Consider the following 27,386-nt stretch of genomic DNA (forward strand, 5'->3'; position numbering starts at 1 on the left):
TCTTAACAGTTTACTTCATAGCCAATTTGAAATAAGTGTACTCTCTTTTTTATATTTGTATTTCTTAAAATTAAAACTCAGAAATAATTTTGCAGGGAAACTGTGTGTTTTCTTTTTCTGAGATATATCCTTAAGATACTTTAAAATAACAGATTGATGTTCCTGGAAGTGCGTCTAGCACAATTCAGCTCATTTGCACTGTCTCTCTGTTTTTCTGAATGCTTGTTACATGAGCTTCATCCTCAGTCAGGTGACATCCTGAAGCTGTATGGATTGAGTTATATTTTTGATACTCGCCTTTGTATTGTACTGTTTCACAGCTAGGATGTAGTTTATTTTCTTTTAACACTCTAGTATTTTTTTGTTGAATAAAATAGTAAATATGTCAAACAAGAACTATTCCCTTTACACTGGAAACATTTTCTCACACCGATTTGTTGAAAAGCTGTATAAATTGATGGAAATTTCAGCTGGGGGTTGATGCTGTTAGACAGATACCAAATCTCAGCCATCATCATGATGCCTGAATTCCAAACGTGTCTGACATGGTAGAGCTGGTGTCTGTGTCTCTACCATAGGTCAGATGGTGAATTAAGGCTTATTAAAAGAGCTGGGAAGAGTGGGTGAGGGAATGGTATAAAACTCTTATGTTGCACTGAACTACATTTTCACTTGCTCCCTAAAGTGCTGTTGTTGTAATTTCTGCAGAGAGGGGACAGTTTTCAAAGTTAGTTTATGAAACTGCCAACGTTTATTCTGGGCCTTGAAGAGCTACCAGAGTGTTTGCCCTTAAATTAGGTCATGTAGTGTAGCCATCAGCTTTGGTGTGAAAACTGCTGTGTTTTCTTGTGGCTATTTCCAGAGAGAGCACTAAAATAATTTTGCTCTTAGGATCTCTCCTGCTTCTTGTTTAATAAGGAGGGTCTTTTTTGAGCACCAAAATATACATGTGTTTTATATCTTCATTTTGATTACTTTTGTTCAATGTTGTCAGTTTATTGCATACTGTATAACAGTAGGTTACATTCTTCACCTTGAATATAAGGTATAACTTGTCAGTGTAAATGTTTAAGAGGTACTTTCAGTCACCTTTCAGGGAGGCATTTGAAGATCTCTGGATGAATTATGGGGCAAATACCTTGCAGTTCTAATTGGTCCAGTTAACGTTATGCAGCTCAAAATGTGAGAAATACTGTAGTGAGTCTAACCAAAGCACTGCCTCACTTAAAACCTGTCCCCCATGGCAAGAAGCAGCAGGGAAAGAAGGAGAAACAGGGCTTGTGCTTGTGTGAACCTAGTTTTGATTTTGCACTTTGTGTCATGGAGTCATTGCTATATGATTCCTGAAGCAACTATAGTTTTTCTAAAGATACAGGAAATTGAAAAATACAAATGAATGGTGCTTTAGATATTTCTTGTTAGCAATAGTGACTCTGTACTTTAATTTTTTCATTAAAAGATAATAGAATACTGATTAAAGGAAAAAGTGCCTGTAGAGGTGTCTGTATTCGTACATGCCTGTGTGTGTAATATGTGTATATATACACACACTCTTACATGTATTTGTCTTTAACCACTCTGTGTATGTGTATGTGCACAGACATATAGAATTTTTATTCTTTAACTCAGGTCCTAGTGCATATCTGTATTTGTTAAAAATAGTTCTAGGGAAAATTAATTTTATGAATTCTTTACTATTTCCTTCCAGCTCCCTTTCCAATCATCAGAGCAGCCTCTCTCCTGCCTCAGTGTTGTCTACAAGCACATCACATGTGGTAAGTCCTGTTAGGATTAAAACAGATGCTTGGCATATAGTCAGTTTATCTCATAATTAGGACCCTCTCTTAAAGTTTGATGTGTCCTGGTACCCCAAGAACCAAAACAAGAGCCTTACCTCAGGGAAGAAGGAATGTCAGCCCTCTAGTGGAGAAAAAGTGATTACCACTTGTGATTTGTACTAGATCAGGAATAGCTATGATAGAGGCTTGCCAAACGTTACACAGTTGCGAGGGAAATTGTCATGCCAGCCAGGGGGGATGAAATAAAAAAACCTTTTTGCTTGTAACTAGTTTATTAAAAAAAACAACAAACCAAAACCAGACTTCAGAGTAGTGATCTGAAATGTCTCCAAATGCGGACTGTTAGCAGTCTGCATTGGAGAGGTTAGCTGACAAAATGCAGGTGATGGCATGATATACGTTACGTTGCACTTACTGCAGTGTAACTTTGTGATGGTGTGGCAATTTGAATTTAGCTCTCATGCAATAGTTTTCCTTAAATCACAAAAACATCACAAGCATGCAACTTAGTTGCTTGCCTACTACGTAGATAATGCATATCTTTTGCATGTGCTTCTGTTACTTTAAAAGTTTCTGGTTTTTTTTTTATTTTTCCCTTTTACCAGCATTTTCTGCTGTGGTTTATTTGCTCTGTGATCCTCATTCTTTTTGTCTCCTTTTCTAGCACACTAGTATTGAGAACACAACTTCGCTCCAGCCCTCAACAACCTTTTCAACTGCTTCAACCTCAGCCACTAGCACCACCTCCTCGGTTGTCAGCATGGCAAGCAGTATGAACACTACAAACAGCCTTGGCCTGAGCGTTACCAGTGTTTCTATACCAGCTGCTACCACACGGGCAGCTCCCTTAGTATCTTCAGGTTGGCAATATTGACAGATCGCATGGATAGACAGAGCATTTCAGTCAGCAGGGCTATCAGTTGAGCATCTCGCCAGCCATAACAACGCTAAGAAGTCCACACTCTTCACTGGCATTTCCAGCATGCTGTATTTGCTGGCTTATGAAATAAAGTTGCCTGATTTTATGTATTTGAAATATTTGTTAGGGTGTTATGTGGCATTTATATAGCACATTCTGTCCCAAAAGAGCTTTATAAATACACACCAGAGCAGTTCTGACTTGGGAAGTTTTGGGCTAGAAAATTCACCCAGTTTGTATTCCAAGTTGTGATCAGCTCCTGACTATGAGTTTGCATTAGCTGTAGTTTCAGTCTTTTCTGTGACATGACTTCATATGGCAGTATCAGAATATACTGCAGTGTCCTCATTATCATATGTCACATCCCTACTGCCACTTCCACAGAAAGGAAAAGAAATTGCACAGCAAATAGCACTTCAGAAGGAGGGTCCATGGAGAAAGAAGGCTGGGAGGCTTCTTGCACTGAAGTGGAAGTGATGCTAAATTCTCTTTCTTCTCTGACAAACCTGAACTGCTAAAAGGAAATCTTATAGAGAGAAGTGAGTGATGTAATATTAAGGATCAGGCTTGGTTACAAGAGGATTTCTCATTTCTATAGCTTGTAAATGAAGTGTCTTATGACTGGCCAAAGTACAATGTTCTTTTACTGTTCTGCCTCCTGGCACTGCATCATGAAGGCAGCTGAAACCATTTTAGTCTTCTCTTTGCTATTCCTAGCTGTAGTAAGTCACCCACAGAAAGTATGCTGGCAACATTTAGTACTTTCCAGTCTATTGCTGGTGGTAAAGGGAATGTGTTGACAGAGCAGAAAATGAAAGGAGAGAATTTGCTTTCTCAGATTGAGAATGATTTCTAAATTTGCCTCAGGAAAGGACTAAGGAAAAGAGAAGTTTCTGTAATTCTTGTAATCTTCTTGGACAAAGCAAATGACAAAATCAGGCTATTCTCTGATAGGAATGTTTTCAGGCTTAAGTAGCCTGTGCTTTCCCTCCCTTGAGGCATGGTTGAACTCTTCAGGCTATTTTGAGTATATTCATCAAACAGCACAAAATCTGCTCTTTGTAAGCTAAGACAGCACAGCTGCCAGAACTTGTGAGCTATCTTGTCTCAATGCTGAAGCCTTTTCTTTTCTAAAGGCTTGTTAAAGTGTCTGTATTTTGGTTCTACAGGCAAAGCTCCCCCAAACCTGCCCCAAGGTGTACCACCCTTGTTGCATAACCAGTATATTGTGGGACCTGGAGGACTTCTGCCTGCCTACCCAGTAAGCAGTTTCATTGTTTGTCTTTGGTTTCTTAGCCCTTGGCTCAAGTGGGCCCTCCAGACCTGCTACTGTCTATGCCAAGGCATTTCTGGTGGCACATGTTGCGCCTGGAATTCTTGTTCCAAATGCTAAAGAACATCTGAAATATGTTCAATAGATGCTTATTGTTGATTGTAAACTGCAGAGCTTTTGGTACAGACCTGATCTGGCTGCTGTTGAAGCTACATGGGTGTGGCTATGGTTTTCAGTGTTACTAGGTTTTAGGCCCTTGGAATAAATTTAGACTCCTTTAGGTTTGTGTTACTGGAATGGATTTGCCATCGTAGTGACGGAAATGTACCATGTGTCCTGTCTGTCATGGTTTGAAAGACTGCACATAGCTCTTTGATGTCTGACCAGCATCAACGTATTTTTGGTTATCTGTTTGTTGAAACCAAAACTTTATACCAGTAACTTTTCTATATGAAACCAAATGTGAGGAGATACTCAGGAGGTTGCTTTGTGGTTAAGTCATCAACTCTTTAATCTTATTGCTCTTTGAAGCAATGATTACAGCAAAGAGAGCTGTTGTTCTTTCTCCCAAATCTGAATGCCTGGTAGATTTTTTATAAGTTCAGGAATGATGTGTCTGTAAAAACTGTATTGAAGATGGGACAGTCAAACTCTCCTCAGTGGACATTGTCACCAGGAAACATCAGAGTGACAAGCCTTTTTAACTTCAGTTCTACTCTCCTTGAAATGCTACAGTGCCCCATGATAGCACAATACAACATACGGCTGTAGACCTTTACCACAGAATGGGTTTAAGTCAAACTCAGTTCAAAGCCCCGAATTGACCAGCATCAGAAAAAAGTGTTATAATGATGTTGTATTTTTATCTGTCTTTAAGCAGATTTATGGTTATGATGATCTCCAGATGCTTCAATCCAGACTGCCAATGGTAAGTAAATTACTTGATTTATTTAATTTTAAGCAAGTTGTCTTCAGTGTTGATCATTTGTGCCACGTAAATCACCACTTAATGGTGATTAAGAGCTTTTCCTTATGTTCTATATTCTGGTTTTTTAAATACCTGGTTTTTAAATTTACAACAGGACTGTGTAAATTGATAAAGAGCAACTGTTGCATCATGCATTTGTCTGTCTGCAAAATCTCTAAATAGACGCAAGTGTGCTTTGTGCTTCTGAGTGGAGAAATTGCTAATTGTTGTAGCAACATTATGACATTTTGTCTAATCTAGTTGAAGTCTGAGCATAAATGTTTCCTTTTACCAAGAGGTAAGGTTGAACACCAAGTACACAACTTGGTAGCCAGTAGGCGTATGTGACAGGTTTTGGAGGTGCTCATAGGTGTAGATCTTTGCATATGCATTGTGGCAACAGATGCAAGTGAGCTGCAGGAGGGAGAGTGTGACAAGTTTTTTTCCTTATCTGGATCCAGCATGCAGGTGACATTTGGCAAAAAGGCATGTGAAACAGGCTGAGCTCCCAGATGGATTCAAAAAGGGTCTCAATCTAGATTGCAGAATTATGAAGAATTTTCCTATCAGAAATGTAGGACAAGGAACTTGGGGAAAAGGTTTGGTAGTAGGTAACTGAGAACAGTTATATACTAGAGTGATGCAGTGTATCTGTAGAGGCAGACATGGAGCAGTGATCTGAGAAGAGTGGATGAAGGCCATAATGTAAGGCCCAAAGAAGTACCAGGTATTCAATGTAAAGCTTGGAGCAGCTAGAGTCAGATGGTTTAAGGTGAGTACAGGGATGACTCAGACAAAGCCCTGTCAGACTGTAATTATTTTTGTGGCAACAAAGTGGCAAAATATTTGAAGTTGCAGGGCCAGGAGACACCTATTGTAATGTGTTAACACTGGCTAGATGCCTGGTGGCCACCAAGCTGCTCTATCACTCCCCTCCTCATCTGGTCAAGGGTCAAAATACATCCTGAAAGGCACGTGGGGTGAGACAAAGACAGGGAGAAATCACTCACTGGCTGTGGTCACGGGCAAAAGAGACTTGACATGGGGAAATTAGTTTTAACTCACTAGCAATCAAATCAGGGCAATGAGTAAGTAGATCATGAAATAAAACCAAATCTACAGAACACCTTCCCCTCACCTCTCATGTTTTCCTGGACTCAGTTTCACTCCTGATTGTCTCTGCCTTCATCTCCCAGGTGGCATAGGAGGATGGGGAGTGGGACTGCCTTCTGTTCCATCACACTTCTGCTCCTTCCTCCTCACTCTTCCCTGCTTCCATTTTGGCTCCACAGTCCTCCAGAACTTCAACATGAGTCCTAAAATATTTTCTGTTGGAAGAGGTAATCTGATTGCAAGCACCTCTGCCATGGAAAGGGAAACCTTCTCCTGGACAATGTTGCACAAAGACCCATCCAGTCTGGCCTTGAACATTTTAAGGGATGTGTTAACCCGGCTATGTGTGAGTACTTGCTCCAGTGCCTCACAATCCACATAGTAAAGAATTTCTTCCTAATGTCTGATCTAAACCTCCTCTGTTTCGGTGTAATGATATTCTATGGAGTCCATTACCTGGACCTGCGGGCACTGTTCCAAATTTAGATTGCATCTTTCTTCTAAGCTCCCTTGAAATGTTGAAAGGCCATGGAAAAGTCTGCCAGAGCGCGTGACCTGGTCTGCCTGGACTTGTGCAAAGTGTTTGACGCCGTCCCGCACAACGTCCTTCTCTCTAAGTCAGAGAGCCATGGATTGGATGGATGGACTGGATGGATTGGATGGATGGATTGGATGGATGGATGGATGGATGGAGCACTCTGTGGATAAAGCAGATGAGCTGCAGTGGTGCTTTCCAGCCGTCTCCTGTCTTTATTTTTGTGGTTCTGTGGTGTTGGGCAAATGCTGGGAATGTTTTTCCAAAGAGGTTGCTGCACAAACCTGCTTGGGCAGGTGGCAGTGAGAAGAGTGGGTAGGGGCTGTGCGGAGCCCTTTCTGGAGCCGGGCTGGGAGTAGAGGAGTAGGTGTTGAGTAGAGGTGGCTTTCCGCCGGCCGAAAGGCTGAGTTTGCAGAGTTAGTGAGACGAGAGGCAGCGGCAAGTGTTTTGTCAGAGGTCTTTATTTTCAGTGGCATAAATAAGTGAATAAATAAATAAATAAATAAATGAATAAATAAGTAGAGAGAGTCCTTTGTCCAAATCGATGGGAGAGGCTGTATGAATGGAGGCGCAGCGGTAGCAGGCTGCGGGTGCCGTGCGGTTGTTGCAGCCGTGTCTGTTGTCCCAGGAGAGGGGAGGCGTGAGGCACGGGGGTGGGTTTGGGGCGTCGGTGTGGGAGCGTGGCGGGAGGCACGTGGATGTGGGTCGGTGTGTGGGGGTGGGTGTTTGCGCTAGCGGCGCATGGTGCGGGTGAGGTTGTGGAGGTGCTGTAAAGAGGTGCGAGCTTCGAGGCGGACGTGGTCCCAGGCGCAGGCGCTGTGGTTGTGGGCGTGGAGGAAGAGGTGGATGTCCCTGAAGTACTTGTTGATGGTGAGCAGCGGGTTGCGTGGTCCTTTGAAGAGCGTGGCGTTGTCAGGGAGGCATTGCTCGAGTTGGTGGATGTGGTGCTGGAGTTTGTTGAGGAGGTCGTTGCGAGCCTGGCTGTGCCAGTGCTGGCGGGTGCTGTTGGTGCCGAGGGTGCGGAAGAGGTGCTGGAGGATGCGTAGGGCGGTGGCGGCGGCTTGGTGCGGGCGGAGGTTGCTGTGGAGCAGGGTGTCGGGGAAGAAGGGCGGCTCTTGGAGGTGGCAGGGCTGTGCGTAGCTGGGAGCCACGTCCTGGAGGAGGCGGAGTGCGTCGCCGGGGAAGGTGTCGTCGTGTGTCCAGAGCTGTTGGCAGGCGAGGGTGGTGGCGAGAGCCGTGAGGAGGAGCAGGAGTGCCGGGGCGGCGTGCGGCAGGCGTGGCTGTGGGGCGTTGGGCGCAGCCATGGTGGGTCTGTGGGTGCTGTGGGGTGGTGCTGGGCAGGAGGCTGGTGAGGCTCGGCGCTGGTGCTGGCGGTGGCTGTGCTTGGGGTGCTGCCGGGTGTGCGGCTTTGTATCGCGGCAGCTTTCCCTTCATCGCTTTCTGATTGCTGGGAGTTTCTGCCCGTGGTTTCCAGTCAGGGCTGGTGGCTGTGGTGGTCTCGGGGCAGTGGTTTGTTGGGGTGTCCGTGGTTGGGGACTGTGGTGGCAGTGGGGTGGCAGTAGTGGGTGAGTGGGGTTATGAAAGCGCTGGGTCGGAGGCGTCGGGTCAGCTGTGTCAGGGAGGGTTGTTGGGTGTTCTTGGTCAGCTGCGGGGCCAGCTGCAAGGCCTGTGCTGTGCAGCTGAAGTTTCTCTTTGTGCCCAAGCGTCTTTTCCACCTGCAATGCCCTGGTGGTGGCTGTGGTCACTTTTCCTTTCACTTTGTGGCTTGCCTTTATTTTCCTCTTAGGCAGTGTTTTCCTTTTGTGCTTGCAAGGGATGAGCAGTGACGTCAGTGGGCCGGGCCTGGGGATGCCCCTCTTGCAGCAAGGGCCCGGGGGCAGTGGCAGTGAACAAGGGCGTGTGTGTGGGTGTGAGCGTTGGAGGCCTGGAGGTGTTCTTGCATGGAGGGGGCCTCGCTGCAGTCTTGGAAGCTGAGGAGGCAGGGCAACAAGACATTAAAAAATAGGCTTGAGTGAAGAAGGATTAGGAAGAAAGGAGGAGCTTTGGTGCTGCTGTGTTGCTTGCTCTGTGTCTGTTGTCCCATGTGTTTGGCCCCAGAGTGAGGGCATGGTTGTGTTTTCCCTGCTTTGGTGGAGGCGGCAGGCAGAGAACAAAATGAGACTGTCCCCCGTGCGGCAAAATGTGTTGTGTTTTGGGATTGCCAGAGCCCTGCCCCGGAGCAGTGGTGTCCTGTTCCGGGCTCTTTAGTCCATGGGAGGTGTGGAGATCTTGGAGGGGCTGGCCGGCCCTGTAGACGCAGAGGGGACCGGAGCGCATCACTTGTGAGAAAGGCTGAGGGAGCTGGGCCCGGCCCGTTCAAGTGAAGTAGAGAAGACTTGGCAGTAGTTTCAGATGCCTTTGCACAAACACACGTAATATGGGGAAGAACGAAGAGGAGTTGAGGGCGTAGGCATGCCTGCGTGGGCATGATCTCCCTGGCCTCGTGGAGACATTGTGGGATTGCTCCTATGAGTGGGGCATTGGATTGGAAGGTTTTAGACGCCTGGGAAAAGAGGGTGTGGAGGCGAGGCGGGGTTTAGCTGTGTGTGTTTCAGTGAGCAAGTGGAAAGTATGGAAATGTTCCTGGGTTAGGACGAGGAGCCATTGGAGAGCTTGTGGGTCCAGGTTAAGGGGGAACCAGAGACACGGGATGTTGGAGTGGCTGGGGTCCGGTACAGGCCCATCGAGCCGGGAGGATGGAGTGGACGAAGCCCCGTATAGCCGGATGGTAGTGGTTTTGCGTTTGCAAGCCCTGGGCCTCAGTGGGGTTTTGAAGCACAGCGATATCTTTTGGAGAGGCAACGTGGCAGGACTCCGGCCACGTGGGAGGTTTCTGGAATGTGTCAGTGACAAGTCCCTTGCGCAAGTGACTGAGGAGCCAGCAAGGACAGAGGCCGTGTGCTCACCAGTAGGAGGAGCTGGTGGGGAATACGATGCTCCAAGGCAGCCTTGGCTGCAGTGACCACGGGATGTTGGAGTAGGAGATCCTCGGGATAGTGAGCCGGTCAGCCAGTGAACTCCCTGGCCCGGACTTGAGAGAGCAGACTTTGGGCTCTTCAAGGATGTACTTGACAGAGTGCCAGATGATAGAGGCCTGGAGGACAGAGGGGCCCCAGGATGTGGCTGAGTTTCAAGGATCCCCTTCCTCCAAGCTGAGGAGTGATGCATTTGAAGCAGGGGGAACTGGTGCGAAAACGCCAGGAGGCATCCACGGATGGCTAGGGAGCTGCTGGGCAAACTGTGATCAAAAAGAGAAAGTTTCAGGAAGCGGGAAGGAGGACAGGTGGCCTGAAAGGAACACAGGGAAAGGGTACGGTAAGCTAGAGACAAGGTTAGGCTTGCCAAGGCCCCTTTGGAACTGAGTCTGGCCAGGGCTGTCAAGGGTGGGAGGGCAGGCTTCGCTAGATCTCTTGCAAGCAAAAGAATGTTAGCGATAATGTGCGTAAGGAAAGGGGAGACGTGGCCGTCCTGGGCAAAGAGAACGCTGAGGTTCTCAGCAACGTCTGTGCGTCCCTCTTCAGTGCGAGTGCTCCAGCCACACTGCCCAAGTTGCAGAAGGCAAATGCAGGGAGCCCTGCGTGAAGAATGAAGAGCCCAAGGCCACTGTAGGAGAGGCTGAGGTTTGAGACCATCTTAGGAACCTGAACATGCGCAAGTCCGTGGGACATGAAGAGATTCATTAGCGGGTCCTTAGGGAACTGTCAGATGGAGTTGCTAGGCCAGCCTGGATCATATTTGAAAAATGGTGTCTTGTCAGCTGAAGTCCCTGATACCTGTGGAGGAGGGGAAGTATAGCCCTTGTTTTTAAAACGGGGAGAGCAGAAGAGCACGGGAATACGAAGCAGTCGGTCTGACCTCCGTGCCAGGCAAGACGATGGCACTGCTTCTGCTGGAACCTCAGCTGAGGCGTCTGGAAAGCAAAGAGGTGATAGGTAACAGGCAGCGTGGCTTTCCAAAGGGGAAAGTTGCCATTCCTGGCAATTTTGGTAACCATCTGTGGGTAGGGCTACAGCGTTGGTGGATGGGGGCAGAGCGCGTGACCTGGTCTGCCTGGACTTGTGCAAAGTGTTTGACGCCGTCCCGCACAACGTCCTTCTCTCTAAGTCAGAGAGCCATGGATTGGATGGATGGACTGGATGGATTGGATGGATGGATTGGATGGATGGATGGATGGATGGAGCACTCTGTGGATAAAGCAGATGAGCTGCAGTGGTGCTTTCCAGCCGTCTCCTGTCTTTATTTTTGTGGTTCTGTGGTGTTGGGCAAATGCTGGGAATGTTTTTCCAAAGAGGTTGCTGCACAAACCTGCTTGGGCAGGTGGCAGTGAGAAGAGTGGGTAGGGGCTGTGCGGAGCCCTTTCTGGAGCCGGGCTGGGAGTAGAGGAGTAGGTGTTGAGTAGAGGTGGCTTTCCGCCGGCCGAAAGGCTGAGTTTGCAGAGTTAGTGAGACGAGAGGCAGCGGCAAGTGTTTTGTCAGAGGTCTTTATTTTCAGTGGCATAAATAAGTGAATAAATAAGTGAATAAATAAATAAATAAATAAATGAATAAATAAGTAGAGAGAGTCCTTTGTCCAAATCGATGGGAGAGGCTGTATGAATGGAGGCGCAGCGGTAGCAGGCTGCGGGTGCCGTGCGGTTGTTGCAGCCGTGTCTGTTGTCCCAGGAGAGGAGAGGCGTGAGGCACGGGGGTGGGTTTGGGGCGTCGGTGTGGGAGCGTGGCGGGAGGCACGTGGATGTGGGTCGGTGTGTGGAGGTGGGTGTTTGCGCTAGCGGCGCATGGTGCGGGTGAGGTTGTGGAGGTGCTGTAAAGAGGTGCGAGCTTCGAGGCGGACGTGGTCCCAGGCGCAGGCGCTGTGGTTGTGGGCGTGGAGGAAGAGGTGGATGTCCCTGAAGTACTTGTTGATGGTGAGCAGCGGGTTGCGTGGTCCTTTGAAGAGCGTGGCGTTGTCAGGGAGGCATTGCTCGAGTTGGTGGATGTGGTGCTGGAGTTTGTTGAGGAGGTCGTTGCGAGCCTGGCTGTGCCAGTGCTGGCGGGTGCTGTTGGTGCCGAGGGTGTGGAAGAGGTGCTGGAGGATGCGTAGGGCGGTGGCGGCGGCTTGGTGCGGGCGGAGGTTGCTGTGGAGCAGGGTGTCGGGGAAGAAGGGCGGCTCTTGGAGGTGGCAGGGCTGTGCGTAGCTGGGAGCCACGTCCTGGAGGAGGCGGAGTGCGTCGCCGGGGAAGGTGTCGTCGTGTGTCCAGAGCTGTTGGCAGGCGAGGGTGGTGGCGAGAGCCGTGAGGAGGAGCAGGAGTGCCGGGGCGGCGTGCGGCAGGCGTGGCTGTGGGGCGTTGGGCGCAGCCATGGTGGGTCTGTGGGTGCTGTGGGGTGGTGCTGGGCAGGAGGCTGGTGAGGCTCGGCGCTGGTGCTGGCGGTGGCTGTGCTTGGGGTGCTGCCGGGTGTGCGGCTTTGTATCGCGGCAGCTTTCCCTTCATCGCTTTCTGATTGCTGGGAGTTTCTGCCCGTGGTTTCCAGTCAGGGCTGGTGGCTGTGGTGGTCTCGGGGCAGTGGTTTGTTGGGGTGTCCGTGGTTGGGGACTGTGGTGGCAGTGGGGTGGCAGTAGTGGGTGAGTGGGGTTATGAAAGCGCTGGGTCGGAGGCGTCGGGTCAGCTGTGTCAGGGAGGGTTGTTGGGTGTTCTTGGTCAGCTGCGGGGCCAGCTGCAAGGCCTGTGCTGTGCAGCTGAAGTTTCTCTTTGTGCCCAAGCGTCTTTTCCACCTGCAATGCCCTGGTGGTGGCTGTGGTCACTTTTCCTTTCACTTTGTGGCTTGCCTTTATTTTCCTCTTAGGCAGTGTTTTCCTTTTGTGCTTGCAAGGGATGAGCAGTGACGTCAGTGGGCCGGGCCTGGGGATGCCCCTCTTGCAGCAAGGGCCCGGGGGCAGTGGCAGTGAACAAGGGCGTGTGTGTGGGTGTGAGCGTTGGAGGCCTGGAGGTGTTCTTGCATGGAGGGGGCCTCGCTGCAGTCTTGGAAGCTGAGGAGGCAGGGCAACAAGACATTAAAAAATAGGCTTGAGTGAAGAAGGATTAGGAAGAAAGGAGGAGCTTTGGTGCTGCTGTGTTGCTTGCTCTGTGTCTGTTGTCCCATGTGTTTGGCCCCAGAGTGAGGGCATGGTTGTGTTTTCCCTGCTTTGGTGGAGGCGGCAGGCAGAGAACAAAATGAGACTGTCCCCCGTGCGGCAAAATGTGTTGTGTTTTGGGATTGCCAGAGCCCTGCCCCGGAGCAGTGGTGTCCTGTTCCGGGCTCTTTAGTCCATGGGAGGTGTGGAGATCTTGGAGGGGCTGGCCGGCCCTGTAGACGCAGAGGGGACCGGAGCGCATCACTTGTGAGAAAGGCTGAGGGAGCTGGGCCCGGCCCGTTCAAGTGAAGTAGAGAAGACTTGGCAGTAGTTTCAGATGCCTTTGCACAAACACACGTAATATGGGGAAGAACGAAGAGGAGTTGAGGGCGTAGGCATGCCTGCGTGGGCATGATCTCCCTGGCCTCGTGGAGACATTGTGGGATTGCTCCTATGAGTGGGGCATTGGATTGGAAGGTTTTAGACGCCTGGGAAAAGAGGGTGTGGAGGCGAGGCGGGGTTTAGCTGTGTGTGTTTCAGTGAGCAAGTGGAAAGTATGGAAGTGTTCCTGGGTTAGGACGAGGAGCCATTGGAGAGCTTGTGGGTCCAGGTTAAGGGGGAACCAGAGACACGGGATGTTGGAGTGGCTGGGGTCCGGTACAGGCCCATCGAGCCGGGAGGATGGAGTGGACGAAGCCCCGTATAGCCGGATGGTAGTGGTTTTGCGTTTGCAAGCCCTGGGCCTCAGTGGGGTTTTGAAGCACAGCGATATCTTTTGGAGAGGCAACGTGGCAGGACTCCGGCCACGTGGGAGGTTTCTGGAATGTGTCAGTGACAAGTCCCTTGCGCAAGTGACTGAGGAGCCAGCAAGGACAGAGGCCGTGTGCTCACCAGTAGGAGGAGCTGGTGGGGAATACGATGCTCCAAGGCAGCCTTGGCTGCAGTGACCACGGGATGTTGGAGTAGGAGATCCTCGGGATAGTGAGCCGGTCAGCCAGTGAACTCCCTGGCCCGGACTTGAGAGAGCAGACTTTGGGCTCTTCAAGGATGTACTTGACAGAGTGCCAGATGATAGAGGCCTGGAGGACAGAGGGGCCCCAGGATGTGGCTGAGTTTCAAGGATCCCCTTCCTCCAAGCTGAGGAGTGATGCATTTGAAGCAGGGGGAACTGGTGCGAAAACGCCAGGAGGCATCCACGGATGGCTAGGGAGCTGCTGGGCAAACTGTGATCAAAAAGAGAAAGTTTCAGGAAGCGGGAAGGAGGACAGGTGGCCTGAAAGGAACACAGGGAAAGGGTACGGTAAGCTAGAGACAAGGTTAGGCTTGCCAAGGCCCCTTTGGAACTGAGTCTGGCCAGGGCTGTCAAGGGTGGGAGGGCAGGCTTCGCTAGATCTCTTGCAAGCAAAAGAACGTTAGCGATAATGTGCGTAAGGAAAGGGGAGACGTGGCCGTCCTGGGCAAAGAGAACGCTGAGGTTCTCAGCAACGTCTGTGCGTCCCTCTTCAGTGCGAGTGCTCCAGCCACACTGCCCAAGTTGCAGAAGGCAAAGGCAGGGAGCCCTGCGTGAAGAATGAAGAGCCCAAGGCCACTGTAGGAGAGGCTGAGGTTTGAGACCATCTTAGGAACCTGAACATGCGCAAGTCCGTGGGACATGAAGAGATTCATTAGCGGGTCCTTAGGGAACTGTCAGATGGAGTTGCTAGGCCAGCCTGGATCATATTTGAAAAATGGTGTCTTGTCAGCTGAAGTCCCTGATACCTGTGGAGGAGGGGAAGTATAGCCCTTGTTTTTAAAACGGGGAGAGCAGAAGAGCACGGGAATACGAAGCAGTCGGTCTGACCTCCGTGCCAGGCAAGACGATGGCACTGCTTCTGCTGGAACCTCAGCTGAGGCGTCTGGAAAGCAAAGAGGTGATAGGTAACAGGCAGCGTGGCTTTCCAAAGGGGAAAGTTGCCATTCCTGGCAATTTTGGTAACCATCTGTGGGTAGGGCTACAGCGTTGGTGGATGGGGGCAGAGCGCGTGACCTGGTCTGCCTGGACTTGTGCAAAGTGTTTGACGCCGTCCCGCACAACGTCCTTCTCTCTAAGTCAGAGAGCCATGGATTGGATGGATGGATTGGATGGATTGGATGGATGGATTGGATGGATGGATGGATGGATGGAGCACTCTGTGGATAAAGCAGATGAGCTGCAGTGGTGCTTTCCAGCCGTCTCCTGTCTTTATTTTTGTGGTTCTGTGGTGTTGGGCAAATGCTGGGAATGTTTTTCCAAAGAGGTTGCTGCACAAACCTGCTTGGGCAGGTGGCAGTGAGAAGAGTGGGTAGGGGCTGTGCGGAGCCCTTTCTGGAGCCGGGCTGGGAGTAGAGGAGTAGGTGTTGAGTAGAGGTGGCTTTCCGCCGGCCGAAAGGCTGAGTTTGCAGAGTTAGTGAGACGAGAGGCAGCGGCAAGTGTTTTGTCAGAGGTCTTTATTTTCAGTGGCATAAATAAGTGAATAAATAAATAAATAAATAAATGAATAAATAAGTAGAGAGAGTCCTTTGTCCAAATCGATGGGAGAGGCTGTATGAATGGAGGCGCAGCGGTAGCAGGCTGCGGGTGCCGTGCGGTTGTTGCAGCCGTGTCTGTTGTCCCAGGAGAGGGGAGGCGTGAGGCACGGGGGTGGGTTTGGGGCGTCGGTGTGGGAGCGTGGCGGGAGGCACGTGGATGTGGGTCGGTGTGTGGGGGTGGGTGTTTGCGCTAGCGGCGCATGGTGCGGGTGAGGTTGTGGAGGTGCTGTAAAGAGGTGCGAGCTTCGAGGCGGACGTGGTCCCAGGCGCAGGCGCTGTGGTTGTGGGCGTGGAGGAAGAGGTGGATGTCCCTGAAGTACTTGTTGATGGTGAGCAGCGGGTTGCGTGGTCCTTTGAAGAGCGTGGCGTTGTCAGGGAGGCATTGCTCGAGTTGGTGGATGTGGTGCTGGAGTTTGTTGAGGAGGTCGTTGCGAGCCTGGCTGTGCCAGTGCTGGCGGGTGCTGTTGGTGCTGAGGGTGTGGAAGAGGTGCTGGAGGATGCGTAGGGCGGTGGCGGCGGCTTGGTGCGGGCGGAGGTTGCTGTGGAGCAGGGTGTCGGGGAAGAAGGGCGGCTCTTGGAGGTGGCAGGGCTGTGCATAGCTGGGAGCCACGTCCTGGAGGAGGCGGAGTGCGTCGCCGGGGAAGGTGTCGTCGTGTGTCCAGAGCTGTTGGCAGGCGAGGGTGGTGGCGAGAGCCGTGAGGAGGAGCAGGAGTGCCGGGGCGGCGTGCGGCAGGTGTGGCTGTGGGGCGTTGGGCGCAGCCATGGTGGGTCTGTGGGTGCTGTGGGGTGGTGCTGGGCAGGAGGCTGGTGAGGCTCGGCGCTGGTGCTGGCGGTGGCTGTGCTTGGGGTGCTGCTGGGTGTGCGGCTTTGTATCGCGGCAGCTTTCCCTTCATCGCTTTCTGATTGCTGGGAGTTTCTGCCCGTGGTTTCCAGTCAGGGCTGGTGGCTGTGGTGGTCTCGGGGCAGTGGTTTGTTGGGGTGTCCGTGGTTGGGGACTGTGGTGGCAGTGGGGTGGCAGTAGTGGGTGAGTGGGGTTATGAAAGCGCTGGGTCGGAGGCGTCGGGTCAGCTGTGTCAGGGAGGGTTGTTGGGTGTTCTTGGTCAGCTGCGGGGCCAGCTGCAAGGCCTGTGCTGTGCAGCTGAAGTTTCTCTTTGTGCCCAAGCGTCTTTTCCACCTGCAATGCCCTGGTGGTGGCTGTGGTCACTTTTCCTTTCACTTTGTGGCTTGCCTTTATTTTCCTCTTAGGCAGTGTTTTCCTTTTGTGCTTGCAAGGGATGAGCAGTGACGTCAGTGGGCCGGGCCTGGGGATGCCCCTCTTGCAGCAAGGGCCCGGGGGCAGTGGCAGTGAACAAGGGCGTGTGTGTGGGTGTGAGCGTTGGAGGCCTGGAGGTGTTCTTGCATGGAGGGGGCCTCGCTGCAGTCTTGGAAGCTGAGGAGGCAGGGCAACAAGACATTAAAAAATAGGCTTGAGTGAAGAAGGATTAGGAAGAAAGGAGGAGCTTTGGTGCTGCTGTGTTGCTTGCTCTGTGTCTGTTGTCCCATGTGTTTGGCCCCAGAGTGAGGGCATGGTTGTGTTTTCCCTGCTTTGGTGGAGGCGGCAGGCAGAGAACAAAATGAGACTGTCCCCCGTGCGGCAAAATGTGTTGTGTTTTGGGATTGCCAGAGCCCTGCCCCGGAGCAGTGGTGTCCTGTTCCGGGCTCTTTAGTCCATGGGAGGTGTGGAGATCTTGGAGGGGCTGGCCGGCCCTGTAGACGCAGAGGGGACCGGAGCGCATCACTTGTGAGAAAGGCTGAGGGAGCTGGGCCCGGCCCGTTCAAGTGAAGTAGAGAAGACTTGGCAGTAGTTTCAGATGCCTTTGCACAAACACACGTAATATGGGGAAGAACGAAGAGGAGTTGAGGGCGTAGGCATGCCTGCGTGGGCATGATCTCCCTGGCCTCGTGGAGACATTGTGGGATTGCTCCTATGAGTGGGGCATTGGATTGGAAGGTTTTAGACGCCTGGGAAAAGAGGGTGTGGAGGCGAGGCGGGGTTTAGCTGTGTGTGTTTCAGTGAGCAAGTGGAAAGTATGGAAGTGTTCCTGGGTTAGGACGAGGAGCCATTGGAGAGCTTGTGGGTCCAGGTTAAGGGGGAACCAGAGACACGGGATGTTGGAGTGGCTGGGGTCCGGTACAGGCCCATCGAGCCGGGAGGATGGAGTGGACGAAGCCCCGTATAGCCGGATGGTAGTGGTTTTGCGTTTGCAAGCCCTGGGCCTCAGTGGGGTTTTGAAGCACAGCGATATCTTTTGGAGAGGCAACGTGGCAGGACTCCGGCCACGTGGGAGGTTTCTGGAATGTGTCAGTGACAAGTCCCTTGCGCAAGTGACTGAGGAGCCAGCAAGGACAGAGGCCGTGTGCTCACCAGTAGGAGGAGCTGGTGGGGAATACGATGCTCCAAGGCAGCCTTGGCTGCAGTGACCACGGGATGTTGGAGTAGGAGATCCTCGGGATAGTGAGCCGGTCAGCCAGTGAACTCCCTGGCCCGGACTTGAGAGAGCAGACTTTGGGCTCTTCAAGGATGTACTTGACAGAGTGCCAGATGATAGAGGCCTGGAGGACAGAGGGGCCCCAGGATGTGGCTGAGTTTCAAGGATCCCCTTCCTCCAAGCTGAGGAGTGATGCATTTGAAGCAGGGGGAACTGGTGCGAAAACGCCAGGAGACATCCACGGATGGCTAGGGAGCTGCTGGGCAAACTGTGATCAAAAAGAGAAAGTTTCAGGAAGCGGGAAGGAGGACAGGTGGCCTGAAAGGAACACAGGGAAAGGGTACGGTAAGCTAGAGACAAGGTTAGGCTTGCCAAGGCCCCTTTGGAACTGAGTCTGGCCAGGGCTGTCAAGGGTGGGAGGGCAGGCTTCGCTAGATCTCTTGCAAGCAAAAGAACGTTAGCGATAATGTGCGTAAGGAAAGGGGAGACATGGCCGTCCTGGGCAAAGAGAACGCTGAGGTTCTCAGCAACGTCTGTGCGTCCCTCTTCAGTGCGAGTGCTCCAGCCACACTGCCCAAGTTGCAGAAGGCAAAGGCAGGGAGCCCTGCGTGAAGAATGAAGAGCCCAAGGCCACTGTAGGAGAGGCTGAGGTTTGAGACCATCTTAGGAACCTGAACATGCGCAAGTCCGTGGGACATGAAGAGATTCATTAGCGGGTCCTTAGGGAACTGTCAGATGGAGTTGCTAGGCCAGCCTGGATCATATTTGAAAAATGGTGTCTTGTCAGCTGAAGTCCCTGATACCTGTGGAGGAGGGGAAGTATAGCCCTTGTTTTTAAAACGGGGAGAGCAGAAGAGCACAGGAATACGAAGCAGTCGGTCTGACCTCCGTGCCAGGCAAGACGATGGCACTGCTTCTGCTGGAACCTCAGCTGAGGCGTCTGGAAAGCAAAGAGGTGATAGGTAACAGGCAGCGTGGCTTTCCAAAGGGGAAAGTTGCCATTCCTGGCAATTTTGGTAACCATCTGTGGGTAGGGCTACAGCGTTGGTGGATGGGGGCAGAGCGCGTGACCTGGTCTGCCTGGACTTGTGCAAAGTGTTTGACGCCGTCCCGCACAACGTCCTTCTCTCTAAGTCAGAGAGCCATGGATTGGATGGATGGATTGGATGGATTGGATGGATGGATTGGATGGATGGATGGATGGATGGAGCACTCTGTGGATAAAGCAGATGAGCTGCAGTGGTGCTTTCCAGCCGTCTCCTGTCTTTATTTTTGTGGTTCTGTGGTGTTGGGCAAATGCTGGGAATGTTTTTCCAAAGAGGTTGCTGCACAAACCTGCTTGGGCAGGTGGCAGTGAGAAGAGTGGGTAGGGGCTGTGCGGAGCCCTTTCTGGAGCCGGGCTGGGAGTAGAGGAGTAGGTGTTGAGTAGAGGTGGCTTTCCGCCGGCCGAAAGGCTGAGTTTGCAGAGTTAGTGAGACGAGAGGCAGCGGCAAGTGTTTTGTCAGAGGTCTTTATTTTCAGTGGCATAAATAAGTGAATAAATAAATAAATAAATAAATGAATAAATAAGTAGAGAGAGTCCTTTGTCCAAATCGATGGGAGAGGCTGTATGAATGGAGGCGCAGCGGTAGCAGGCTGCGGGTGCCGTGCGGTTGTTGCAGCCGTGTCTGTTGTCCCAGGAGAGGGGAGGCGTGAGGCACGGGGGTGGGTTTGGGGCGTCGGTGTGGGAGCGTGGCGGGAGGCACGTGGATGTGGGTCGGTGTGTGGGGGTGGGTGTTTGCGCTAGCGGCGCATGGTGCGGGTGAGGTTGTGGAGGTGCTGTAAAGAGGTGCGAGCTTCGAGGCGGACGTGGTCCCAGGCGCAGGCGCTGTGGTTGTGGGCGTGGAGGAAGAGGTGGATGTCCCTGAAGTACTTGTTGATGGTGAGCAGCGGGTTGCGTGGTCCTTTGAAGAGCGTGGCGTTGTCAGGGAGGCATTGCTCGAGTTGGTGGATGTGGTGCTGGAGTTTGTTGAGGAGGTCGTTGCGAGCCTGGCTGTGCCAGTGCTGGCGGGTGCTGTTGGTGCCGAGGGTGTGGAAGAGGTGCTGGAGGATGCGTAGGGCGGTGGCGGCGGCTTGGTGCGGGCGGAGGTTGCTGTGGAGCAGGGTGTCGGGGAAGAAGGGCGGCTCTTGGAGGTGGCAGGGCTGTGCGTAGCTGGGAGCCACGTCCTGGAGGAGGCGGAGTGCGTCGCCGGGGAAGGTGTCGTCGTGTGTCCAGAGCTGTTGGCAGGCGAGGGTGGTGGCGAGAGCCGTGAGGAGGAGCAGGAGTGCCGGGGCGGCGTGCGGCAGGCGTGGCTGTGGGGCGTTGGGCGCAGCCATGGTGGGTCTGTGGGTGCTGTGGGGTGGTGCTGGGCAGGAGGCTGGTGAGGCTCGGCGCTGGTGCTGGCGGTGGCTGTGCTTGGGGTGCTGCCGGGTGTGCGGCTTTGTATCGCGGCAGCTTTCCCTTCATCGCTTTCTGATTGCTGGGAGTTTCTGCCCGTGGTTTCCAGTCAGGGCTGGTGGCTGTGGTGGTCTCGGGGCAGTGGTTTGTTGGGGTGTCCGTGGTTGGGGACTGTGGTGGCAGTGGGGTGGCAGTAGTGGGTGAGTGGGGTTATGAAAGCGCTGGGTCGGAGGCGTCGGGTCAGCTGTGTCAGGGAGGGTTGTTGGGTGTTCTTGGTCAGCTGCGGGGCCAGCTGCAGGGCCTGTGCTGTGCAGCTGAAGTTTCTCTTTGTGCCCAAGCGTCTTTTCCACCTGCAATGCCCTGGTGGTGGCTGTGGTCACTTTTCCTTTCACTTTGTGGCTTGCCTTTATTTTCCTCTTAGGCCGTGTTTTCCTTTTGTGCTTGCAAGGGATGAGCAGTGACGTCAGTGGGCCGGGCCTGGGGATGCCCCTCTTGCAGCAAGGGCCCGGGGGCAGTGGCAGTGAACAAGGGCGTGTGTGTGGGTGTGAGCGTTGGAGGCCTGGAGGTGTTCTTGCATGGAGGGGGCCTCGCTGCAGTCTTGGAAGCTGAGGAGGCAGGGCAACAAGACATTAAAAAATAGGCTTGAGTGAAGAAGGATTAGGAAGAAAGGAGGAGCTTTGGTGCTGCTGTGTTGCTTGCTCTGTGTCTGTTGTCCCATGTGTTTGGCCCCAGAGTGAGGGCATGGTTGTGTTTTCCCTGCTTTGGTGGAGGAGGCAGGCAGAGAACAAAATGAGACTGTCCCCCGTGCGGCAAAATGTGTTGTGTTTTGGGATTGCCAGAGCCCTGCCCCGGAGCAGTGGTGTCCTGTTCCGGGCTCTTTAGTCCATGGGAGGTGTGGAGATCTTGGAGGGGCTGGCCGGCCCTGTAGACGCAGAGGGGACCGGAGCGCATCACTTGTGAGAAAGGCTGAGGGAGCTGGGCCCGGCCCGTTCAAGTGAAGTAGAGAAGACTTGGCAGTAGTTTCAGATGCCTTTGCACAAACACACGTAATATGGGGAAGAACGAAGAGGAGTTGAGGGCGTAGGCATGCCTGCGTGGGCATGATCTCCCTGGCCTCGTGGAGACATTGTGGGATTGCTCCTATGAGTGGGGCATTGGATTGGAAGGTTTTAGACGCCTGGGAAAAGAGGGTGTGGAGGCGAGGCGGGGTTTAGCTGTGTGTGTTTCAGTGAGCAAGTGGAAAGTATGGAAATGTTCCTGGGTTAGGACGAGGAGCCATTGGAGAGCTTGTGGGTCCAGGTTAAGGGGGAACCAGAGACACGGGATGTTGGAGTGGCTGGGGTCCGGTACAGGCCCATCGAGCCGGGAGGATGGAGTGGACGAAGCCCCGTATAGCCGGATGGTAGTGGTTTTGCGTTTGCAAGCCCTGGGCCTCAGTGGGGTTTTGAAGCACAGCGATATCTTTTGGAGAGGCAACGTGGCAGGACTCCGGCCACGTGGGAGGTTTCTGGAATGTGTCAGTGACAAGTCCCTTGCGCAAGTGACTGAGGAGCCAGCAAGGACAGAGGCCGTGTGCTCACCAGTAGGAGGAGCTGGTGGGGAATACGATGCTCCAAGGCAGCCTTGGCTGCAGTGACCACGGGATGTTGGAGTAGGAGATCCTCGGGATAGTGAGCCGGTCAGCCAGTGAACTCCCTGGCCCGGACTTGAGAGAGCAGACTTTGGGCTCTTCAAGGATGTACTTGACAGAGTGCCAGATGATAGAGGCCTGGAGGACAGAGGGGCCCCAGGATGTGGCTGAGTTTCAAGGATCCCCTTCCTCCAAGCTGAGGAGTGATGCATTTGAAGCAGGGGGAACTGGTGCGAAAACGCCAGGAGGCATCCACGGATGGCTAGGGAGCTGCTGGGCAAACTGTGATCAAAAAGAGAAAGTTTCAGGAAGCGGGAAGGAGGACAGGTGGCCTGAAAGGAACACAGGGAAAGGGTACGGTAAGCTAGAGACAAGGTTAGGCTTGCCAAGGCCCCTTTGGAACTGAGTCTGGCCAGGGCTGTCAAGGGTGGGAGGGCAGGCTTCGCTAGATCTCTTGCAAGCAAAAGAACGTTAGCGATAATGTGCGTAAGGAAAGGGGAGACGTGGCCGTCCTGGGCAAAGAGAACGCTGAGGTTCTCAGCAACGTCTGTGCGTCCCTCTTCAGTGCGAGTGCTCCAGCCACACTGCCCAAGTTGCAGAAGGCAAAGGCAGGGAGCCCTGCGTGAAGAATGAAGAGCCCAAGGCCACTGTAGGAGAGGCTGAGGTTTGAGACCATCTTAGGAACCTGAACATGCGCAAGTCCGTGGGACATGAAGAGATTCATTAGCGGGTCCTTAGGGAACTGTCAGATGGAGTTGCTAGGCCAGCCTGGATCATATTTGAAAAATGGTGTCTTGTCAGCTGAAGTCCCTGATACCTGTGGAGGAGGGGAAGTATAGCCCTTGTTTTTAAAACGGGGAGAGCAGAAGAGCACGGGAATACGAAGCAGTCGGTCTGACCTCCGTGCCAGGCAAGACGATGGCACTGCTTCTGCTGGAACCTCAGCTGAGGCGTCTGGAAAGCAAAGAGGTGATAGGTAACAGGCAGCGTGGCTTTCCAAAGGGGAAAGTTGCCATTCCTGGCAATTTTGGTAACCATCTGTGGGTAGGGCTACAGCGTTGGTGGATGGGGGCAGAGCGCGTGACCTGGTCTGCCTGGACTTGTGCAAAGTGTTTGACGCCGTCCCGCACAACGTCCTTCTCTCTAAGTCAGAGAGCCATGGATTGGATGGATGGATTGGATGGATTGGATGGATGGATTGGATGGATGGATGGATGGATGGAGCACTCTGTGGATAAAGCAGATGAGCTGCAGTGGTGCTTTCCAGCCGTCTCCTGTCTTTATTTTTGTGGTTCTGTGGTGTTGGGCAAATGCTGGGAATGTTTTTCCAAAGAGGTTGCTGCACAAACCTGCTTGGGCAGGTGGCAGTGAGAAGAGTGGGTAGGGGCTGTGCGGAGCCCTTTCTGGAGCCGGGCTGGGAGTAGAGGAGTAGGTGTTGAGTAGAGGTGGCTTTCCGCCGGCTGAAAGGCTGAGTTTGCAGAGTTAGTGAGACGAGAGGCAGCGGCAAGTGTTTTGTCAGAGGTCTTTATTTTCAGTGGCATAAATAAGTGAATAAATAAATAAATAAATAAATGAATAAATAAGTAGAGAGAGTCCTTTGTCCAAATCGATGGGAGAGGCTGTATGAATGGAGGCGCAGCGGTAGCAGGCTGCGGGTGCCGTGCGGTTGTTGCAGCCGTGTCTGTTGTCCCAGGAGAGGGGAGGCGTGAGGCACGGGGGTGGGTTTGGGGCGTCGGTGTGGGAGCGTGGCGGGAGGCACGTGGATGTGGGTCGGTGTGTGGGGGTGGGTGTTTGCGCTAGCGGCGCATGGTGCGGGTGAGGTTGTGGAGGTGCTGTAAAGAGGTGCGAGCTTCGAGGCGGATGTGGTCCCAGGCGCAGGCGCTGTGGTTGTGGGCGTGGAGGAAGAGGTGGATGTCCCTGAAGTACTTGTTGATGGTGAGCAGCGGGTTGCGTGGTCCTTTGAAGAGCGTGGCGTTGTCAGGGAGGCATTGCTCGAGTTGGTGGATGTGGTGCTGGAGTTTGTTGAGGAGGTCGTTGCGAGCCTGGCTGTGCCAGTGCTGGCGGGTGCTGTTGGTGCCGAGGGTGCGGAAGAGGTGCTGGAGGATGCGTAGGGCGGTGGCGGCGGCTTGGTGCGGGCGGAGGTTGCTGTGGAGCAGGGTGTCGGGGAAGAAGGGCGGCTCTTGGAGGTGGCAGGGCTGTGCGTAGCTGGGAGCCACGTCCTGGAGGAGGCGGAGTGCGTCGCCGGGGAAGGTGTCGTCGTGTGTCCAGAGCTGTTGGCAGGCGAGGGTGGTGGCGAGAGCCGTGAGGAGGAGCAGGAGTGCCGGGGCGGCGTGCGGCAGGCGTGGCTGTGGGGCGTTGGGCGCAGCCATGGTGGGTCTGTGGGTGCTGTGGGGTGGTGCTGGGCAGGAGGCTGGTGAGGCTCGGCGCTGGTGCTGGCGGTGGCTGTGCTTGGGGTGCTGCCGGGTGTGCGGCTTTGTATCGCGGCAGCTTTCCCTTCATCGCTTTCTGATTGCTGGGAGTTTCTGCCCGTGGTTTCCAGTCAGGGCTAGTGGCTGTGGTGGTCTCGGGGCAGTGGTTTGTTGGGGTGTCCGTGGTTGGGGACTGTGGTGGCAGTGGGGTGGCAGTAGTGGGTGAGTGGGGTTATGAAAGCGCTGGGTCGGAGGCGTCGGGTCAGCTGTGTCAGGGAGGGTTGTTGGGTGTTCTTGGTCAGCTGCGGGGCCAGCTGCAGGGCCTGTGCTGTGCAGCTGAAGTTTCTCTTTGTGCCCAAGCGTCTTTTCCACCTGCAATGCCCTGGTGGTGGCTGTGGTCACTTTTCCTTTCACTTTGTGGCTTGCCTTTATTTTCCTCTTAGGCAGTGTTTTCCTTTTGTGCTTGCAAGGGATGAGCAGTGACGTCAGTGGGCCGGGCCTGGGGATGCCCCTCTTGCAGCAAGGGCCCGGGGGCAGTGGCAGTGAACAAGGGCGTGTGTGTGGGTGTGAGCGTTGGAGGCCTGGAGGTGTTCTTGCATGGAGGGGGCCTCGCTGCAGTCTTGGAAGCTGAGGAGGCAGGGCAACAAGACATTAAAAAATAGGCTTGAGTGAAGAAGGATTAGGAAGAAAGGAGGAGCTTTGGTGCTGCTGTGTTGCTTGCTCTGTGTCTGTTGTCCCATGTGTTTGGCCCCAGAGTGAGGGCATGGTTGTGTTTTCCCTGCTTTGGTGGAGGCGGCAGGCAGAGAACAAAATGAGACTGTCCCCCGTGCGGCAAAATGTGTTGTGTTTTGGGATTGCCAGAGCCCTGCCCCGGAGCAGTGGTGTCCTGTTCCGGGCTCTTTAGTCCATGGGAGGTGTGGAGATCTTGGAGGGGCTGGCCGGCCCTGTAGACGCAGAGGGGACCGGAGCGCATCACTTGTGAGAAAGGCTGAGGGAGCTGGGCCCGGCCCGTTCAAGTGAAGTAGAGAAGACTTGGCAGTAGTTTCAGATGCCTTTGCACAAACACACGTAATATGGGGAAGAACGAAGAGGAGTTGAGGGCGTAGGCATGCCTGTGTGGGCATGATCTCCCTGGCCTCGTGGAGACATTGTGGGATTGCTCCTATGAGTGGGGCATTGGATTGGAAGGTTTTAGACGCCTGGGAAAAGAGGGTGTGGAGGCGAGGCGGGGTTTAGCTGTGTGTGTTTCAGTGAGCAAGTGGAAAGTATGGAAATGTTCCTGGGTTAGGACGAGGAGCCATTGGAGAGCTTGTGGGTCCAGGTTAAGGGGGAACCAGAGACACGGGATGTTGGAGTGGCTGGGGTCCGGTACAGGCCCATCGAGCCGGGAGGATGGAGTGGACGAAGCCCCGTATAGCCGGATGGTAGTGGTTTTGCGTTTGCAAGCCCTGGGCCTCAGTGGGGTTTTGAAGCACAGCGATATCTTTTGGAGAGGCAACGTGGCAGGACTCCGGCCACGTGGGAGGTTTCTGGAATGTGTCAGTGACAAGTCCCTTGCGCAAGTGACTGAGGAGCCAGCAAGGACAGAGGCCGTGTGCTCACCAGTAGGAGGAGCTGGTGGGGAATACGATGCTCCAAGGCAGCCTTGGCTGCAGTGACCACGGGATGTTGGAGTAGGAGATCCTCGGGATAGTGAGCCGGTCAGCCAGTGAACTCCCTGGCCCGGACTTGAGAGAGCAGACTTTGGGCTCTTCAAGGATGTACTTGACAGAGTGCCAGATGATAGAGGCCTGGAGGACAGAGGGGCCCCAGGATGTGGCTGAGTTTCAAGGATCCCCTTCCTCCAAGCTGAGGAGTGATGCATTTGAAGCAGGGGGAACTGGTGCGAAAACGCCAGGAGGCATCCACGGATGGCTAGGGAGCTGCTGGGCAAACTGTGATCAAAAAGAGAAAGTTTCAGGAAGCGGGAAGGAGGACAGGTGGCCTGAAAGGAACACAGGGAAAGGGTACGGTAAGCTAGAGACAAGGTTAGGCTTGCCAAGGCCCCTTTGGAACTGAGTCTGGCCAGGGCTGTCAAGGGTGGGAGGGCAGGCTTCGCTAGATCTCTTGCAAGCAAAAGAACGTTAGCGATAATGTGCGTAAGGAAAGGGGAGACGTGGCCGTCCTGGGCAAAGAGAACGCTGAGGTTCTCAGCAACGTCTGTGCGTCCCTCTTCAGTGCGAGTGCTCCAGCCACACTGCCCAAGTTGCAGAAGGCAAAGGCAGGGAGCCCTGCGTGAAGAATGAAGAGCCCAAGGCCACTGTAGGAGAGGCTGAGGTTTGAGACCATCTTAGGAACCTGAACATGCGCAAGTCCGTGGGACATGAAGAGATTCATTAGCGGGTCCTTAGGGAACTGTCAGATGGAGTTGCTAGGCCAGCCTGGATCATATTTGAAAAATGGTGTCTTGTCAGCTGAAGTCCCTGATACCTGTGGAGGAGGGGAAGTATAGCCCTTGTTTTTAAAACGGGGAGAGCAGAAGAGCACGGGAATACGAAGCAGTCGGTCTGACCTCCGTGCCAGGCAAGACGATGGCACTGCTTCTGCTGGAACCTCAGCTGAGGCGTCTGGAAAGCAAAGAGGTGATAGGTAACAGGCAGCGTGGCTTTCCAAAGGGGAAAGTTGCCATTCCTGGCAATTTTGGTAACCATCTGTGGGTAGGGCTACAGCGTTGGTGGATGGGGGCAGAGCGCGTGACCTGGTCTGCCTGGACTTGTGCAAAGTGTTTGACGCCGTCCCGCACAACGTCCTTCTCTCTAAGTCAGAGAGCCATGGATTGGATGGATTGGATGGATGGATTGGATGGATGGATTGGATGGATGGATGGATGGATGGAGCACTCTGTGGATAAAGCAGATGAGCTGCAGTGGTGCTTTCCAGCCGTCTCCTGTCTTTATTTTTGTGGTTCTGTGGTGTTGGGCAAATGCTGGGAATGTTTTTCCAAAGAGGTTGCTGCACAAACCTGCTTGGGCAGGTGGCAGTGAGAAGAGTGGGTAGGGGCTGTGCGGAGCCCTTTCTGGAGCCGGGCTGGGAGTAGAGGAGTAGGTGTTGAGTAGAGGTGGCTTTCCGCCGGCCGAAAGGCTGAGTTTGCAGAGTTAGTGAGACGAGAGGCAGCGGCAAGTGTTTTGTCAGAGGTCTTTATTTTC

At 53.2% G+C, this 27,386-nt stretch overlaps 6 protein-coding genes across 10 annotated transcripts in view; 1 reads left to right on the forward strand and 5 right to left on the reverse strand.

Annotated features, from left to right (window-relative positions):
• Window positions 1-27,386, forward strand: part of UBAP2 (ubiquitin associated protein 2) — a 175,699-nt gene that overhangs the window by 44,899 nt on the left and 103,414 nt on the right. For 3 of the 5 annotated variants that reach the window (XM_048292045.1, XM_048292047.1, XM_048292048.1), the window contains 4 exons: window positions 1,709-1,775; window positions 2,464-2,659; window positions 3,888-3,979; window positions 4,869-4,919. In XM_048292045.1, the coding sequence (XP_048148002.1) occupies window positions 1,709-1,775; window positions 2,464-2,659; window positions 3,888-3,979; window positions 4,869-4,919 (406 nt within the window). The remainder of the gene's footprint in view (window positions 1-1,708; window positions 1,776-2,463; window positions 2,660-3,887; window positions 3,980-4,868; window positions 4,920-27,386) is intronic. The other 2 variants (XM_048292046.1, XM_048292049.1) reach the window with 1 other exon arrangement.
• Window positions 7,264-7,910, reverse strand: LOC125320091 (interferon-like). Its single transcript, XM_048292074.1, has one exon. It carries the CDS (start codon window positions 7,908-7,910, stop codon window positions 7,338-7,340), a length of 573 nt encoding a protein of 190 aa, XP_048148031.1. The 3' UTR covers window positions 7,264-7,337.
• Window positions 11,402-11,982, reverse strand: LOC125320073 (interferon-like). The gene has a single exon (XM_048292055.1). The coding sequence runs from the start codon at window positions 11,980-11,982 to the stop codon at window positions 11,410-11,412; it is 573 nt and encodes a 190-aa protein (XP_048148012.1). The 3' UTR covers window positions 11,402-11,409.
• LOC125320071 (interferon-like) lies at window positions 15,396-16,236 on the reverse strand. Its single transcript, XM_048292053.1, has one exon. The coding sequence runs from the start codon at window positions 16,040-16,042 to the stop codon at window positions 15,470-15,472; it is 573 nt and encodes a 190-aa protein (XP_048148010.1). The 5' UTR covers window positions 16,043-16,236; the 3' UTR covers window positions 15,396-15,469.
• LOC125320077 (interferon-like) lies at window positions 19,456-20,102 on the reverse strand. Its single transcript, XM_048292058.1, has one exon. The coding sequence runs from the start codon at window positions 20,100-20,102 to the stop codon at window positions 19,530-19,532; it is 573 nt and encodes a 190-aa protein (XP_048148015.1). The 3' UTR covers window positions 19,456-19,529.
• On the reverse strand, window positions 23,516-24,162 carry LOC125320093 (interferon-like). The gene has a single exon (XM_048292076.1). It carries the CDS (start codon window positions 24,160-24,162, stop codon window positions 23,590-23,592), a length of 573 nt encoding a protein of 190 aa, XP_048148033.1. The 3' UTR covers window positions 23,516-23,589.

Source organism: Corvus hawaiiensis, chromosome Z (assembly GCF_020740725.1).
Source record: "Corvus hawaiiensis isolate bCorHaw1 chromosome Z, bCorHaw1.pri.cur, whole genome shotgun sequence".
Classification (NCBI taxonomy): Eukaryota; Metazoa; Chordata; class Aves; order Passeriformes; family Corvidae; genus Corvus; species Corvus hawaiiensis.

What these genes read in the sequence shown, in the direction of transcription:
- LOC125320091 (XM_048292074.1), bottom strand. Translation starts at nt 7,910, where the DNA reads ATGGCTGCGCCCAACGCCCCACAGCCACGCCTGCCGCACGCCGCCCCG.
- LOC125320073 (XM_048292055.1), bottom strand. Translation starts at nt 11,982, where the DNA reads ATGGCTGCGCCCAACGCCCCACAGCCACGCCTGCCGCACGCCGCCCCG.
- LOC125320071 (XM_048292053.1), bottom strand. Translation starts at nt 16,042, where the DNA reads ATGGCTGCGCCCAACGCCCCACAGCCACACCTGCCGCACGCCGCCCCG.
- LOC125320077 (XM_048292058.1), bottom strand. Translation starts at nt 20,102, where the DNA reads ATGGCTGCGCCCAACGCCCCACAGCCACGCCTGCCGCACGCCGCCCCG.
- LOC125320093 (XM_048292076.1), bottom strand. Translation starts at nt 24,162, where the DNA reads ATGGCTGCGCCCAACGCCCCACAGCCACGCCTGCCGCACGCCGCCCCG.